Source organism: Pygocentrus nattereri, chromosome 10 (assembly GCF_015220715.1).
Source record: "Pygocentrus nattereri isolate fPygNat1 chromosome 10, fPygNat1.pri, whole genome shotgun sequence".
Lineage (NCBI taxonomy): Eukaryota > Metazoa > Chordata > Actinopteri > Characiformes > Serrasalmidae > Pygocentrus > Pygocentrus nattereri.
This window is the reverse complement of record NC_051220.1, coordinates 6,181,012-6,196,501: the sequence shown is the minus strand read 5'-3', so window position 1 is coordinate 6,196,501 and position 15,490 is coordinate 6,181,012. Positions and strand designations below refer to the sequence as shown.

Genomic DNA, 15,490 nt, shown 5'->3' with positions numbered 1-15,490 from the left:
TGATTTATTTGGATGACACTGTATGTCGGAAAAACTAGTTGAACTAGTGAAACAATATTTCTAAGAAATTCACAGTAATTTGGCTGTAATTTTACAGATTTTTGCCATCATTGAGAAGATATACTTTTACTATGATGACTACAATGTGGCGATAAACGTTTACAGGCTCTGGAAGTAAACAGATGAGTTGTTTGGAAAGGGGATGTAGGTCACATTACACTGTACTTGTCACAGGGGTCGGCAACCTGTAGCTCTGGAGTAAACATCAATCATTTGGAGATGAATGAACGTATTTGCATTCGTAAGCACTCAATCTGGTTTCCTGTCACGTTTAATCTTCAACGAGAAACTGTCAAACACTAAAAAGTTGCGAAGCTGAAGACAGTTCCTCATTGGAATTTTCCCGTTCCACCTTAAATGGTGCTGCAGTTATGTTCTGCCGACTCAGGCACCGTTTACGTGCAACGGCAAAATTTGAACAAAAAGCTGGTGAGTGTAGAGCTGACTTCAGTCTCGTAAAGAATGGAATGTTGAGAGAAACTTTACAAGAAGTTTTTCTATTTTTGAGGAAAAGTTTCCTGCTGGAGATGTGAGAAAAGCAGCTATAACTGAGCTAAAGTTTAAAGCAGAGCAAAGTCTGCGTGTTTGTTATATAAGATTACATTTGTTAGTCTATACTAGGACGTCAGCACATACTGAGACATATTTACAGCCAAGATAGTAAAATGGACATAAAATGTTGTGGCTCCCAAGGTGGTTAGATTTTGGATCTTCTTAACTCTGCGCTAGTCATTATTGGCTCAGGAACCTTAAATAACCTCTTATACTGCTTATACATGGAAACAGCCCAGTATGGCAGAAATCTTATTCAACCTAATGAGAAACTGTAGCTGTATTGGTCTCATTGAATGTCATATCTAGTTATCCAGCAAGTTAAACACAGCCTTAGAATAGCTCATATGGGCTTAGGGACTGTGATGACTGTGCAAGTGGTAGTGCAAAAAGAATGCAATAGTGCATGCTGGGTTTGTACAGCACGGATGTGTGTTTGCATTGTGTTGCCTGGCTGTTTTTATCTGCACTTAGCATGTTTGAGGCTTACATTTTGTCTAAATTTGAGTGTATAATGGAGGTTTTTAGTAATACACTGGCTTCAGCTGTGTTAAGCTAGCTAACGTCATAACCTCCACCATTTGCTGAAGTTACTCTGAAGGATTTGTTGACAAAAACGTGATCTCATTGTTCCCTTTCCTCACGGCATGCATGGTTGGGACCACTTGTGTAAAAAAAAAAAAAAAAAAAAGCGCCATTTTTTAGCTGAATAGATTCATCTGTCTTCGCTATCTGGAGCTGTCATTATAGTGACAGTGTCACAGCAATAAACCTTCTCCCTGCTCACCCCCCGCAGAGAGAGAGGGAAGGAAAGGGGATAAAAGACAGGCAGAGAGACAGTGAGGCAGAGAGGAGGAGAAGAATTGACAGGTAGTTGGAGGTGTAGGTAGCTGATTGCACCATATCATGCTGTTAGCACGCAGCAGGCTACAGGGATTTGTCTTCATTCAGCCGAGCCTGAGCTGCGTGTGAATACAGACACTATAGGAGGCGGCAACGGTAACAGGAAGCCCTTAAGCGAGGAGTGTCCAGCCAGCAGCGCCATAGCGCGCTTCCCAAATCTCCAAAGGTGCTGATGCAACATCACCAATCAGCGCAGGCCTCATCCAAGGCCTGAAAGGCTTCTGAGCGCCTGCTTTCACCCCATGTGCCCTGTGCGAAGAGGAGGAAAAGCAAATCTCATTTTCAAAGCATCAGTTCATGTCCACTCAGACAAAAATAGTCGCTGTGTTCCTAATACGTTCCTAGAAAGCTGGTCATGCTAAGCATTAGTCTACTTAACTCCTGAAAGCTGTTGCAGTTCCTTAACAATACTGTTAGCTTTTTTATTCTGGATAGCAGACTGACATAATGCAGTGTTTCAAGGAAAATAAGGTGCTACCATAGCTTGATTTTTGCATAAACATCAGTGGTGGACAAAGCACAAAAATCACGTACTTAAGGTAAAGTAGAGATACCCAAAGTAAAATATCACTCCAGTAAAAGTAGAAGTTCCTCCCTTTAGACCTCCACTTGAGTAAAAGTACTAAAGTATTTACCTTCAAAAGTACTTAAGTATAAAGTAAAAGTACTAAAAGAGTAATTCTGGCTCTGATGTCCTGTTATCATTTTTATATCCAGACTGGCTTCATGAACTCATTTCAGGTGAAAGTCCTCCAGCGTCTCTCTTGGTAAACCAGTCTTTTAATAGAACGTCATTAATTAGTGACGCTGGCATCTATTAAAATGATCATAAGCTCAAAACACTGAAGGTAAACAGTTTCCATCAGGGAGAACCGAGTGGCTCTGAAATCACTTTTTACACACAAGCAAAGTTTCAGTTTCAGATTTATTTACAACTTAGTTCCAAGTTTAAGTTTAATAAAAACTGGCTTTAAACTCAGGATCACAGATGAGCTCCTTTACTATGTTGATCTGTAGGCGTCTGTTCATAAACATAAACCAGCCCAAACTCATTTACTATAAAATGAAATGGTGTTTGTAGAAATTCAGAAAAAAGCCGCGTCAGTCTCGACTGCATATGTGGACATATTTCTATATTGTGCTCTATTTACACAAAGTTAGGTTAGTTCATCATTTATGTTGAACAGACTCTCCCAAAGTTTTACGCTGCTGCGCTGACGTTGAACCGCGTGCTGCACTGGGTCGGTATGACCAACAGGTCAAAACCAGCTCTAAACAAAGTGACCGCTGGGCCCTGATTGGTAGCTAGCTCGAGAGTCATAACAAACATAAAACTTTGATGAAAGTAGTGATATAGTGATACTGACCGCTAAAGTTCGATTAAGGGCAGAAATGATTATTTTCTTACCAGTGTACCTCAGCAAGCTGTTAACGCAAGGTTCATTTTTGTCATAAATGTTGCCCACCTGGACAGCTGCTCTCTTTGTGTTGAGTCTAAGTCTCTTTCTGGGAAGGTCAGCTACATTGTACATCCTCCCTCAGGCCTTAAAGGAGTGCCTCACCCAAAAAAGTGCTGACAGTATTAACAGGGCTAATAATAAATGATGGCCATTTGGGGTCATTTAGCAGTAAACAGTTGCAATTACACCAAAGGCTTTTATTTATTCTTAGCCCTGTTTGCATTTGTGGTGAAACTGTTTCTTTAAGAGAAAAAAGATGCACATTTTTCTCCCTAATAAACATTTACTTTGCTATTTTATTATTGCCGCACTCAAGAATGCGAGGCCCCATAATGGCACAAGTCTCCGTCACGGCGCTCCACGTTGAAGGGCATTTTGATGTAAAAAAAGCTCTGCACAATAAAATAAATAAATAAATAAATAAATGCTCCCTCCCCTCCCCTGTGAGGCATTCGTCTTGCTGACTCGGCACTGAGCATTTAAAAGCTTATGTCTCATCAGCTTTTTTTTTTCCTTCAGATATAGCTCTTCTATCTCAGGGGTCTCACTCCTCTCATTCGCCATAACTTCACTGAACTTCACGTGGTGCTGTGGTCTGGAGGGAAAAGGCCTCAAATTGTCTTCCATCATTGTACATCTGGACGAACTACATAATGAGACAAATCTGCGTTCAGGTTCACTTGGAAGTGGACATTGAAAAGCAGAAAACATTTTATTGAAAGAAAAAGGTTTTGCAACACCTTTATCACCCTTAAGAGACACTCATTGCCCCCCTTAAACTCAATAACCAATTGTGCCACTTTTAGTAGGTACACCTGCAACCAAACCCTGTCCTATAACTGGAAACTGGAGATTTTTCATATTGCTGTGGAGATATTTCAGCCCACTCTTCTATGCAAAATTGCTTTAATTCAGCCCCATCAGAGGAGGACTTCTGGAATTTATTTAGATTGTGACATTGTGTGCTAGCCTGTTAGGCTACCTCCAAGTGCTAAGAGGGGTCGGAGAGCCAGGACTGAGCAATTAGGATTGAGCAGTAGCAGCTGTGGGCACCCTACTTAAGTGGTGCTCACACGCTGCTTGGCACTCAGTCTTGAGTTCATGTGCATGCTGCTCTGGCTATGCTTGGTATCAATATTTGTGTTTGTTTACTGCATTCCCTTTTTAATTAATTCTATGACCAGTTTATTTTCCCAGCTCTTAGCTCCTTTAGTTTCCGAGTAGCACCTTTCACCCTATTGTCCATTGCTGTAGTGTTCCCGAGGGTCATGAGTTTGGATCTTGACTCAGGGTGAGCTCACTGGTGTGTTACAGTGTTGCAGGTTGAGACCTCTTAGCCTTCTTCACATTGCTGAAGAGGCCCTATTTGAGTGATGTTTAGATTTAACAGTAATTTGCATGTGCATCATGCCTGTAGCTTAAGCGGTTATGAAGTTAAGAAGCTGTGAAAGCTAGACAATTAAGCATATTGCCCACAAAATGAGGGCTTCGGATTCTAAGCGTTACTTGGTTGATTGAGGAATTAAGGGGGCAATTATTTTTTCACACAGGGCTGTAGTTGAATGCAACATAAGAGGCAGAGTAGAATTAAATTATAGTACTTGAGGTTATTTCTAGTAAAGTATTTGTCGCTATCTAGCAAAACAAAAGATTTTGCAAATATACCAGCAGAACATCATTCCACTCCTTCTGTGTGGGCACCACTGGCAATGTCTGCTGGCCCTGTTTGCTTTATCTACTGACCAGATCCAAATCCAATAGCCCGGGTCTCTGATGCTGTCCCCGGGGGTTAAGGACACGATTTCCCCTCTTTGATTTTCTAATAAAAAGCCAGCATTCCTAGGAGACGCCACTTAACCTTTGGGGAGATGGATAATCAAGCAGCCCTTATTGATCGCCTTGTTTACTGACCCTGTGCCCATCAAGCAGGAGTTTGGACAAAGTGCTGCTTTTTGTTCTAAGAGTTTGTAGAGATTGGCCTTGTCCCCCCCAGTAGACTAAATTGCCCCTCTTTCTTCAATACTATATTAAGGTTATAATGTGGCGAGTAGATTGGAAAGTGAAGAATTGCAACTACTGTAGTTCTAGAACTTCAGTACATTTCTACTGGTATTTTTGAGTCAGTAACAGTACTTTTATTTGTACTGGGGTTTATTGGCACTTTCTGTGAGTATAGTTCAATTTATGTCCCTTTCCCTTTTTGAAAGCAGTAAAGTGACTGCTGTTTTTCATTTCTGTTAAAAGTGAATGGATCTGTACTTTAACATATAAGAAACTGATTGACATTAGCATTTAAATGATTCCCAAACACATAAAGGTTCTGTACTGACCTTTAAAATGGTGATTTGGGGCTGTCCCACCTCACTGACATTGAACTTCTCTATGAACTATATCAATTCAAATCTTCCAGTCGGACCATAATTACAGTTTTATCTAATTTCGAAGCAATTTAATGTTAAAATAGTAATTACTGTCTATTCATTAATTTAATTTAACCAAAAAAGTCATTTCAACTTGTACCACATTTAATGCACAACCCTGCTCCCCAAACCTGTAAAAAAACAGAACATTCCAGTTAATATGATAAATACAGGAATCATACAGTTTTCTGAACCAACCCAAGGATGCTTTACATCGTTTCAAAAAAAAAAGAAAAAACAAGACTACGGAGAGGAAAAAAGGAAGGTTTTTAGCTGAGATTTGAAGGAAGACAGCGAAGAGCAATCACGAAGAGTGGAAGGTAGAGAATGCCAGAGTTTGGGGGCTGCAGCACTGAAACATCTGCCACTCATAGTAGAAAGTCTAGTTGAGGGAACTGTGAGGAGTCCAGATTTAGAAGATTGGAGACCACGAGAGGGACAATATAAAGAATCGAGATCAGAAAGGAATGTTAGAGCCAGACCATGTAAAGCCTTGAAGGTAAGAAGAATGATTTTGTACTTAATCCTAGAACTAACAGGAAGCCAAGGCAACTGTCAAAGAAGATTCTTGTCTGTTTTCTCAATTTATACAAAAACTGATTTGGCTGCATGTGTAAAGCTTGATCACTGAACCTTCTTACCAAAATTTTAGTTAGAAAAATATATATGTGTATGCATTTATGTATTTTTTTTATTTATGTAAAGTATATGGTTATAAATAGTTACCAGTCCTGCTAGTTTCAATCCTGTTATTCAGTCATTTTGGTGATAATAGTTTTTAGTAGATTATGTAGCCAGAAGTGTTCATCTGAAAATGAGAGTCATTATTTAAAATGACTAAAAATGACTAGCCTGGGGTGAGAAAATAAATATAGAAAATATATTCTGAAAGTTAAGCACTTACTCTTATTAATAATGGACCAAAAAATACATTTTAAGAGTGCAAGAATGCAAAAAATAAACTCTGTTCAATAAAAAAGAGCCTTTTCCTGGAGTTTATTGGTATAAAGTATTCAACTTGGCAATATCATAAACTACTAAGTGTAAAAAAAGGCCGGTTTGCACAGCCGAGTCAGCCTGAGGAAGCAATTAGCTGGCTTGCTAACTTATCTTAGCTAAATAGCTAGTATGTCCTTTTACTAATTCCTTATTTTTTTCATATTTTAACAGTAACAAGCACAATAGCTCAACGTTAAACCCGATGCTGTTGTTTATATGTTCCAGTCTGAGTGCCCGTTAGCTAGCTAATGTAGCTAATGTAAGCTAATGTTGAAGGAACGCTAATGAGTTAGCTTAGGCAGCTAGCCCAGTGAAACCACAAGTACTGAATCTCTTTCTTTGAGGCAGATGGCTTAAAGTAATGACTCGATAACTTAATTACTCCTACTTGATGTACTTTATCACCACTTTCTCTTGTATTTCAGGGAGTTATCACTGCAGGAACAGGAGATTTTTAGTAGGCATTTTCAGAACTCTTTCCACCATGTGAGGCTTTGAGCGATTACATATAAATAAATGTGCCAATAGAACAAAGTTGCTCACTTTTCAGTGGCTTGCAAGTTCAGGATGACTTTGGCTTCATTAAGGTGGACGCTGACCCCACCTAAAAAACTCATTACGGGTCAACAGTTTCTCCGAACCTTAATTAGCCACCAGGGAGGGTTTGGAACAAAAGACAAAATGTCCATGCTTGCTGAGACTGGAGTCTGCCCAATTTTCTTCTTCTTCTGCATTTTTCGGGCCTCTGTTAAGGTGACTTTGCTGTCTTTAAAGAGGAATTCCAACACTTTTTCAGAATTTCTGCATTCAGAGAAGCTTACAGAGTCAGAATGGTTCACAGTGGCGGTGATAGGAACCAGACGTCCGGAACTTGTAATCTTAAAGTGAATATGTGCAAAAGCACTTATATGCATTTTTATTACAGTTTTATGTGTTGAGATTTTGTTTGAGAGTTTGGTGAATTGGTGTTTTGGTGCAAAACAAATTTTGAAGTATATTCATGGTGGAAAGGTACACAGAGGATGTTGTGAGGCAAAAAGGTCCCCAAAGAATCTTTTTTCAGATTTTCAGTTTTACCATTACCAGCATAGAAAAACTAATGAGACACTGGTTGTTTTGGATGGTAAATAAAATGGCTGTATTTGTGATGCAGATATTATGACCCCTGGTTCCTATCACCACCACTGTAAAGAGATCTGAATCAGGAATGGCTTCCACAATGAACCACTTCACACCAATCCGCTCTTATGCACTAGGCCTGTTCTTGGAGGGATAAAATCAGCCGAATATTCTTTATTACCTGAAGAGCGCTGCTGCATTTCGCAACACCATCCAGTACTTGCGAATGTAATGACAAATCTCCACCCCGGCCTGACATTTTGGCTAATACTTTTCTGTTGAAATGTGGTTTAACTGAACAAGTTGTTGACATTAGCTTTCTGGCGCTGGATTTCCTTTCACTATTTATCCTTTGCTTTATTAGACGGAGATTGAGATTTTTATACTTTATGAGCAAAGGCAACGAAAGGGCAAAGAAAGAAAGACTTCGCTAAAACAATACAGACAATGTTAAACCAACATTGTAACATTATTCATAAGAGGAAACTTAATTAACAGTCAGTAAGTAGGCCTCAACACTTGTACCACCAACAAACATTTTCCACTGTTGAAGAGAAAGAGCTGAGGAATAAAAGAAGCCATGCAGAGAAGGAAGCACCTCATATGTCAGTATGAATCAAATCTGATGTTGTTACATTGGCACTCTGCTGCCTCTATTGTGTTTTTCCTACTGCTGCCTTTGCAGTAGCTTATCGATGCGGAACAATAGATCCACAAAAGCCTCGCGATTTTATACTCCTTGTTCAAACTGAAGCTTTCCCAGCTCTGAAGTTTGTACCATTTAGCTCTGAAGGCTGTTCTTGGCTTGATTATCTATTAACTTTGTTTTGCAAGTCCTCTTACAGAAGCCAAATGAGGACACGAGTTGCTGTCTGTCAGACTCACTTGCAGTAGAAGTGCTGCTATTTAAATGCTAATACGATAAAGAGGGCAAAATGTCCTTAATACTTACTCCCTGTGCGATGGGCGGCCACCAGAGAAGATCAAATAAATTTTAGGGCTTTAATTTTACTGCTAGTCATCAAGTGTGTGGTGTGGTCAGTCACAATTTTAAGGCCACAGTGATGCCACATAACCAATTGATCACTGAAGGCTAGTCCTGGCCTGGTGGTCTGTTTGATATTTTTGAAGCTGGCAAAGACACCACCTCATAATTTTATCTGGCATCACATTTTAAATGTTGTTGTTTCATGTAATCGATCAACTTACCAGTGTTATCCTATGTTGTTAAAGTTTGTGAGCCTGCATTATTGACAATTTTAATCTGATGCTAAGAAAAAAAAACAAGTGAAACTCTTCAATGAGCACTATAAGGTATCAGTAAAGGTTAACCAGCAATCACGCCCAAGTAGGTCAAGTGTGGGGCCGCTGTGGGCTGCCAGTTGGACCCACTGTGAGCTGCCTGTAGTGAGGCCCCAGTCAGTCATGAAACCGGGGACTGAAGTTAGAGCCACGTGATGGAACCACATCCTAAGCGCTGATAACAGGACTTAGTATGGCCTTCCAGCATGGGGCCGTATCATGGGGTCCCACACCACTTGTCCCTGGTTTCACATTAGATAGGGGCCTTAATGTTAGCCTACTTTTTTAACCTACTTTAAACCCTTATATTTGGACTTTGTGTGGACCACCAGAATGGAGCCCTAACATGGGGCTACACACATCCTTCTGGTTTCACAAAAGATGCTGGTATAGTTGGTAACAAAGCATGTACATGCTGGGTGCCCAGCAGACCAGCCTTCAAAACACAGCATCGTCCACAAATATGCTAATGAGAATATGGTACAGGCATCAGTATGCTCACTTGCACATACTAGTTGACTACCATACTAGATCTTCACATACTTGTAAAGTTTGCATTCATTTACATAACAAGATATACATTTTTAGATTAATTTAAAAGGATTCTACAAAAGCTAGGCAGAACTTTGCAGAAGATGTGTGACCTCTGTCTTTCATGGATATCAGTAATCCGTGATCCGTATTTGCTCACATTTACCTGTGAAGGTCAGGGATTTAGTGGTTTGCAGAAGAAAGATTTAAGCTCAGCTCCACTGAGTGTCATGAATATTCAGGACGTACCTGTGAGTTTTCTCAGCCTCTCAAAATAGTGTTTCGTGCACGAATGTAGCGTCTTCATGTGTACCTTCACGAAGAAAAGTGTTCAGAATGTGATGAAGCCTTGCTCAGGGAGATGAAAGTGTCACAATCTACTTTCTCATGCAAATATCAATAGATTTCAACAGTTATCTGATTATTTAAGTGGTCATGTAAGCAGCATAATCTGATTTCTTAGATCTCTGTATGGGCATGTGCAAAAACAGAATGCTGTCCCAGAAACAGTAAAAAAGTGGTTGGTTAGTGTAGTGGGTAACACCTCTGCCTTCTACGCTGTAGACTGGGGTTCAATCCCCACCTGGGTTAGCACCCTACACTACACCAATAAGAGTCCTTGGGCAAGACTCCTAACACCACCTTTGCCGACCTGTGTAAAATGATCAAACTATAAGTTGCTCTGGAGTGTCTGCAAAATGCCATCAATGTAAAACACATTTGGAGGGATGCTAAAACCAACTACATGCTTGATGAATTTAAGACATGTTTACGTCAGTGTTTTCTTCTTGAAGTTTATTGGCCAGTTGCAAAGCAGAAATCTGATTACTGTCTGACTCACATAGACCTGGACTTTTCCCATTATCTGATTGCTCAAGTGTATGTAAAGACATTGAATGGATTACTGACAAATCTGATTTTCCACAGTTATCAGATTAATAAACACACTTAGGCCCAATCGCATTTCTTCTTTTTTACCCCTACCCATTGTTTTTGAGTGTCACCCTAACCCCTTGGAACTGAGTTACAAGGGGTAGTGGTTGAAATCTTGCCCCGTGAAATGGGACCCTCAAATTAAAAAAAAAAATAAACTTCATTAACAGCTTCTAGCGCTGCTCTGTAGGCGACCCTGCCCGTCTGCAGTGACCGCAGAGGAGGGGAAAGTTCAGCTCCTCACTGCTGGGCTTTAGTTACATTTAGGGCATCATACGCCTTCAAAGAGGGTATAAGATAGTTATTTATTATCGTTCACCATTAATTCTTTGGTGATATGTTGCTGAAGTCAGCTATTCTCCAGCTTCATGTTAAAATTTTCCCATTCCACCTTAAACGGAGCAGCAGTTAAATTCTGGTGCTTTAGGTGTCAGAACTGCTGGATTATTTAAGGTGGAACAGAAAAGTTAGCTAGATAGCTACCGAGACATTAGCATGCTATTAGTAATTTTTTTGTGCCTGTTATTTAGAAAATGACCATAATACACTGAAACGACACTAAACTAAGATAATACAATGTTTATTGTATTTTTAACGCAGGAAATTCTCACATTTGTGGGTTTGTTTGGTCACTCGCACAGCCATCTTGCCGGTTTGGAGTGAGCCTTTGTAAACCCTCCATTTGGAGGGCCATGTCTCCCTAACACTTCACCCTACCCCTCTATCTCAACAAAAATTGGGACACCCTACCCCTAGACATGAATGCGCAAAACAGAGGGCTAAGGGCTTAGTGGTAGGGGCAAGAGGTGAAATGGCATTGGGCTTTAATCTTATGCTGAATGTAATTCACTAGCCCAGTTCACTTTAGATGGTATTTAGTCAAGTGTACTGGCATGTATGTCCCATTCCAGTAGGCATAGTGTATTTTGTGAACTCCAGTGCTGGCACTGCTAAGTCTGACTGTTGACAGAGCTGCTTGTTCATATTGTTCTTTCTAGTATTGCAATGTTACTTCCTCTTGAAAACTGTTTTTCAACACCTGAGATAACCTCTCAGCATGTAAAACGAAAAAGACACAAAAAATGAAACTGAGGCATAATAGAAGGAAGTGGACATGATCAAAACGCAACGCTTTTTGCTTTGATTAAGTTAGAGCCAGGGTCCCCTTGTCCGTCCTTGCTGAAAGATTCCAGAAAATGCCGTTTTAATCTTGGAGCACTGGCTCTCAAGGACAGCTCCTGACGCACCTCAGACTGCTCTCCCTCCAAAGCTGGCTTTGACGGATGGCACAGCAGTGCCAAAATGATAGGCTATTATTTTACTTTGCATTGGATAAATGGAAACGCTAGCTGCTAGCTGTCCGCTGAAAGCCGTGCAGAGAAGGGCTTGAAGAGGGCTCAGCTTGAGGTTTTTTTTTTTTGTCATGTAGTGATTTTATAAAAATGTCATATTTTCAGGAGAACTGCACCAATAGGCAGGTCAGATCGTAAAATTGTGTACAGACAACTGCTGTTCATAAGTGAATGAGAAAATGAGATATTAAGAAGATTCTGAATTTTCAGGGGTGCTAATGAGTGCTGAATAGTTTAGCACTGCAGATAGGGCTGTCCTCCAGTCAAATAGCTTGTCAAGTCCAAGTAGTTATGGTAGTCAGTTGCTTATAGCCAGTTATTTGTGAGCTTTCCTACTGTGGTGGTGTTGTGCAAAGTGCAGACGTGCAAAAGGTAGTTGTGCAAACTGGCTAATTTCTAGTGTTCTTGGTAGTTGTAGTCCATCAGGTAATACACACTTTAGAGAACAATACAAAGTACAATGTGTCACAGTTTACACATTACCCAAAAGTTGCTCAGTCTGGGGCTAAAGTGTCATATTACAATCCAGCAACAATTTGATTTAAGAGTTTATTGTTTGCTTGATTAACTGTGTCTCTGGATATGGAAGCAGCCCCTGCAGGGCCTACTGTCTTTTCTTTTGCCAGTATGCTCTAGGGGTGGGAATCATCAAAGGCCCCACGATACGATGATATCATCATACTTAATTCATGATATTGCTGTGATTTTAGAAATACTGTGATATACTGTGTACTGCCATAACATTTATTGCCATTTTTAAAACTTCTTTTTCAACTGCAAATTTTGTCCCCAAAGGGAGGCTTTGTCAATATATGTTTTATCATCTCACTTCAGTCATTTTTATTGCTAAATGGGATTGTCAAGCAGACTAACACTCTCATAAAATGTATGTAATAAAATTTATGTCATTTTATCTCTGACTTTAGCTACAACACTTGCAACATTTACAGCACCAGTGCTAAATGCTCAAAAAGTTTAAAGCCTTACCTTGGCACTCCCCTAGCGCTGCATGTCTCCTTGACTTTTTTACAATTATTCAGTAGATTAATGGCCTGATCTTTCTATATGCATACTACCATCTTTCCCACATACATGCTTTTCTTTTAACGTCATGCCTTGCGGTTCCATTTAACTGCAGCACAGCTATTTAACTTTGTCCTTGAGGGCATCGTTTCTTGCAGGTATTTGTCTAATGTCTAATGAGCTTCGGCTGAGCCAAGAATAATTCCTAATTAGTCAAATTACATGTTTATGTTGTTTTACCAAAACAAACAGGCAAACTGGAAAGTGTAGCTGACAGCTGAATAATAATAATAATAATAATAATAATAATAATTACTGCAGGACAACTTGGACTCAAAGTGTCTCTCTCTCTCTCTCTCTCTCTCTCCTCAGACCAGCCGTATTCATGGTCCCCCATCCAGTACTTCGATGAAGACAGCTACCCCTCCCCTCCCAGGAATATGAAAGGTCTATCAGGCGGCCGTCCCCAGCTGACCATCACACCTGGACACACCTGCGGCCTGACGGACTGTGACCACTCCCTGGACCACCTGCAGCATGGCATTTCGGACTCCCGCTCGTCTTACCTGCTTAGCCCCACGGACAGCTGCCCCATGGACCACCACCGCTGCTCGCCGCGGAGCTCCATCCACTCCGAGTGCATGGTGATGCCCGTCTCCATGGCTTCAGACCACGTCTCCAGCAGCACCTTCCCCAGGATGCACTACAGCTCACATCACGAGAGTTCACGGGAGGATGGTTCCACTGCTCACAGTGGCGGAGGAGGTGGAGGAGGTGGAGGAGGAGGAGGAGGAGGTGGAGGTAGCGGTGCAGGTAGGAGCAATAGGAGAAGATTGTATCATTATCATTACACTGTATGTCTGAACATCTGAAGGCACCAGTGGTTCTTCAAAAATCAAGGTTATTAATAGGGAGTTTGTCCCCTTTGCTGTAGTAACAGTTTCTACTCTTTTAGAAAAGCTTTAAACTAGATATTGGGACATTGCTGTGAGGGTTTGATTGCAGTTAGCCTCAAGAGCATTAGTGATTAGATCTGGTTCACTCCAACTCATCCCAAAGGTGTACGCCGATCCACTGCTGAACATTTTTGCCTGGTCCTGTAAAGTTACCACAACAGTATAATCTTGTTGATCAAGAATGCAATGTAGACATCATTTTGAACTGAATTGTTCATTATGTGAATTGTTACACCCCTAGTGAAAAGTATTTTGATGGTCTACTTATCACTCTTTCCTTAGGAGGAGGCTCTGGGAAGATGAACCGAATTCCAGCCAACCTCCTGGACCAGTTTGAAAAGCAGCTTCCCATCCACCGAGATGGCTTCCACACGCTGCAGTACCAGCGCACTTCCACCACCACCACCACCAGCGAGCAGCGCAACGAAAGTCCGGGGCGCATCCGACACCTGGTGCACTCCGTGCAGAAGCTCTTCACCAAGTCCCACTCCCTGGAGGGCTCGTCCAAGATGAACGGCACAAAGGGCGACTCGCGCTCGGACTCCGGCCACCACCACCATGGGCACCACCACGGCCATCACAAACACAGCAAGAGGAGCAAGAGCAAGGAGCGCAAGGGCGACTCCAAGCACCGCTCAGGGATCGCTGGCTGGTGGAGCTCCGATGACAACCTGGACAGTGACAGCACCTACCGGACTCCCAGCGTCATGAGCCGCCACCACATGGACCACATAAGCCACTGCTACCCGGACTCGGTCCAGAGCCACTTTGGAGACCTTTCACTTAAGACCTCAAAGAGCAACAATGACGTCAAGTGCTCAGCTTGTGAGGGAATGAGTATGGCTCCCGAGGGCAAGTTCATGAAGCGGAGCTCTTGGTCCACGCTGACTGTTAGCCAGGCTAAAGAGGCTTACCGCAAGTCCTCGCTCAACCTGGAGAAACCCATGATGCCTCAAGACCTCAAGTCCTCCATGAGGCCTTGTCATTATCTGCAGGTCAGTCTTACCATGGGGTTGCAATTGAGATTCTTCTGCTTGTTTTTGCGAAGGTCTGACACTGTTATGCAGATCACTGCTTTTAAATGGAAGGGTCACTGTACATGGTGTGTTGAGACGGAAGGATAAAACATGGGATTGAGACCTTTGATTGTCATGAGATTGAGACCTTTGGGTTGTAATATTGGGGACGAGTCACATACCACTAATGTACATGTACCATTTGGTCTTGGGCTCTGGTGTCCCAAAAGTATTGATTGGTGAGCTTAAGGTCACAATACTTTGCAGAAACCAAACCAAGATTGGTTATAATGTAGCAATTTACCAGTCCAGCTGTTGCTAAAAGCCTTTTTGATTGTGTATGTGTTCCTGATGATGGAGTGCAAAGTCTGACAAGCTTTCCGTGCGGTAAAGTGGTGCCTTGTTTGAGAGCAGATTTATTAGCTCTGCCAGCAGGACCAGTGGATTGGATGCCCTGCAAAGTTGTGCTAATGGTCAGAAATTTTGCTAACAGTGAGTCATATTGATTGGCATGGATTGCTTGGTAGTAAAACACGCTAACATATCACCGTTATCAGCTTTCGTTGTTCAATGGACTGCTTTTGGATAAAAACCTTGAAAGATTGTATGGTGTATGACTGTTAAATCTATTCTGTTCTTTGTAGCACTGCTAGATTCTTAGCATCTGCTAAAGAGCTAGCCTGTTAAATCTGCTGCTAACAGATGCTCTTCAGTCTTCAAGGTCTGCTCATAAATAGCTCTGACTCACCCAAAAAGGCTTAGGTGGCATTGAGAAAGGATGACCACTCAGTACGGGCAATCATCAGTGGCATCACCAGGAGGGAGAAGAGTTGAGGCAAGAAAAACCCAGATTAATGCTGAAAT

The 15,490-nt window shown here is 41.5% G+C and overlaps 1 protein-coding gene across 4 annotated transcripts in view; it reads left to right on the top strand.

Moving 5' to 3' along the window:
- The window catches only part of dlgap2a (discs, large (Drosophila) homolog-associated protein 2a), a 431,171-nt gene that overhangs the window by 272,954 nt on the left and 142,727 nt on the right, over nucleotides 1-15,490 (top strand). For all 4 annotated transcript variants that reach the window (XM_017707804.2, XM_037541836.1, XM_037541838.1 and 1 more), the window contains 2 exons: nucleotides 13,027-13,467; nucleotides 13,893-14,605. In XM_017707804.2, coding sequence (XP_017563293.1) covers nucleotides 13,027-13,467; nucleotides 13,893-14,605 — 1,154 coding nt within the window. The remainder of the gene's footprint in view (nucleotides 1-13,026; nucleotides 13,468-13,892; nucleotides 14,606-15,490) is intronic.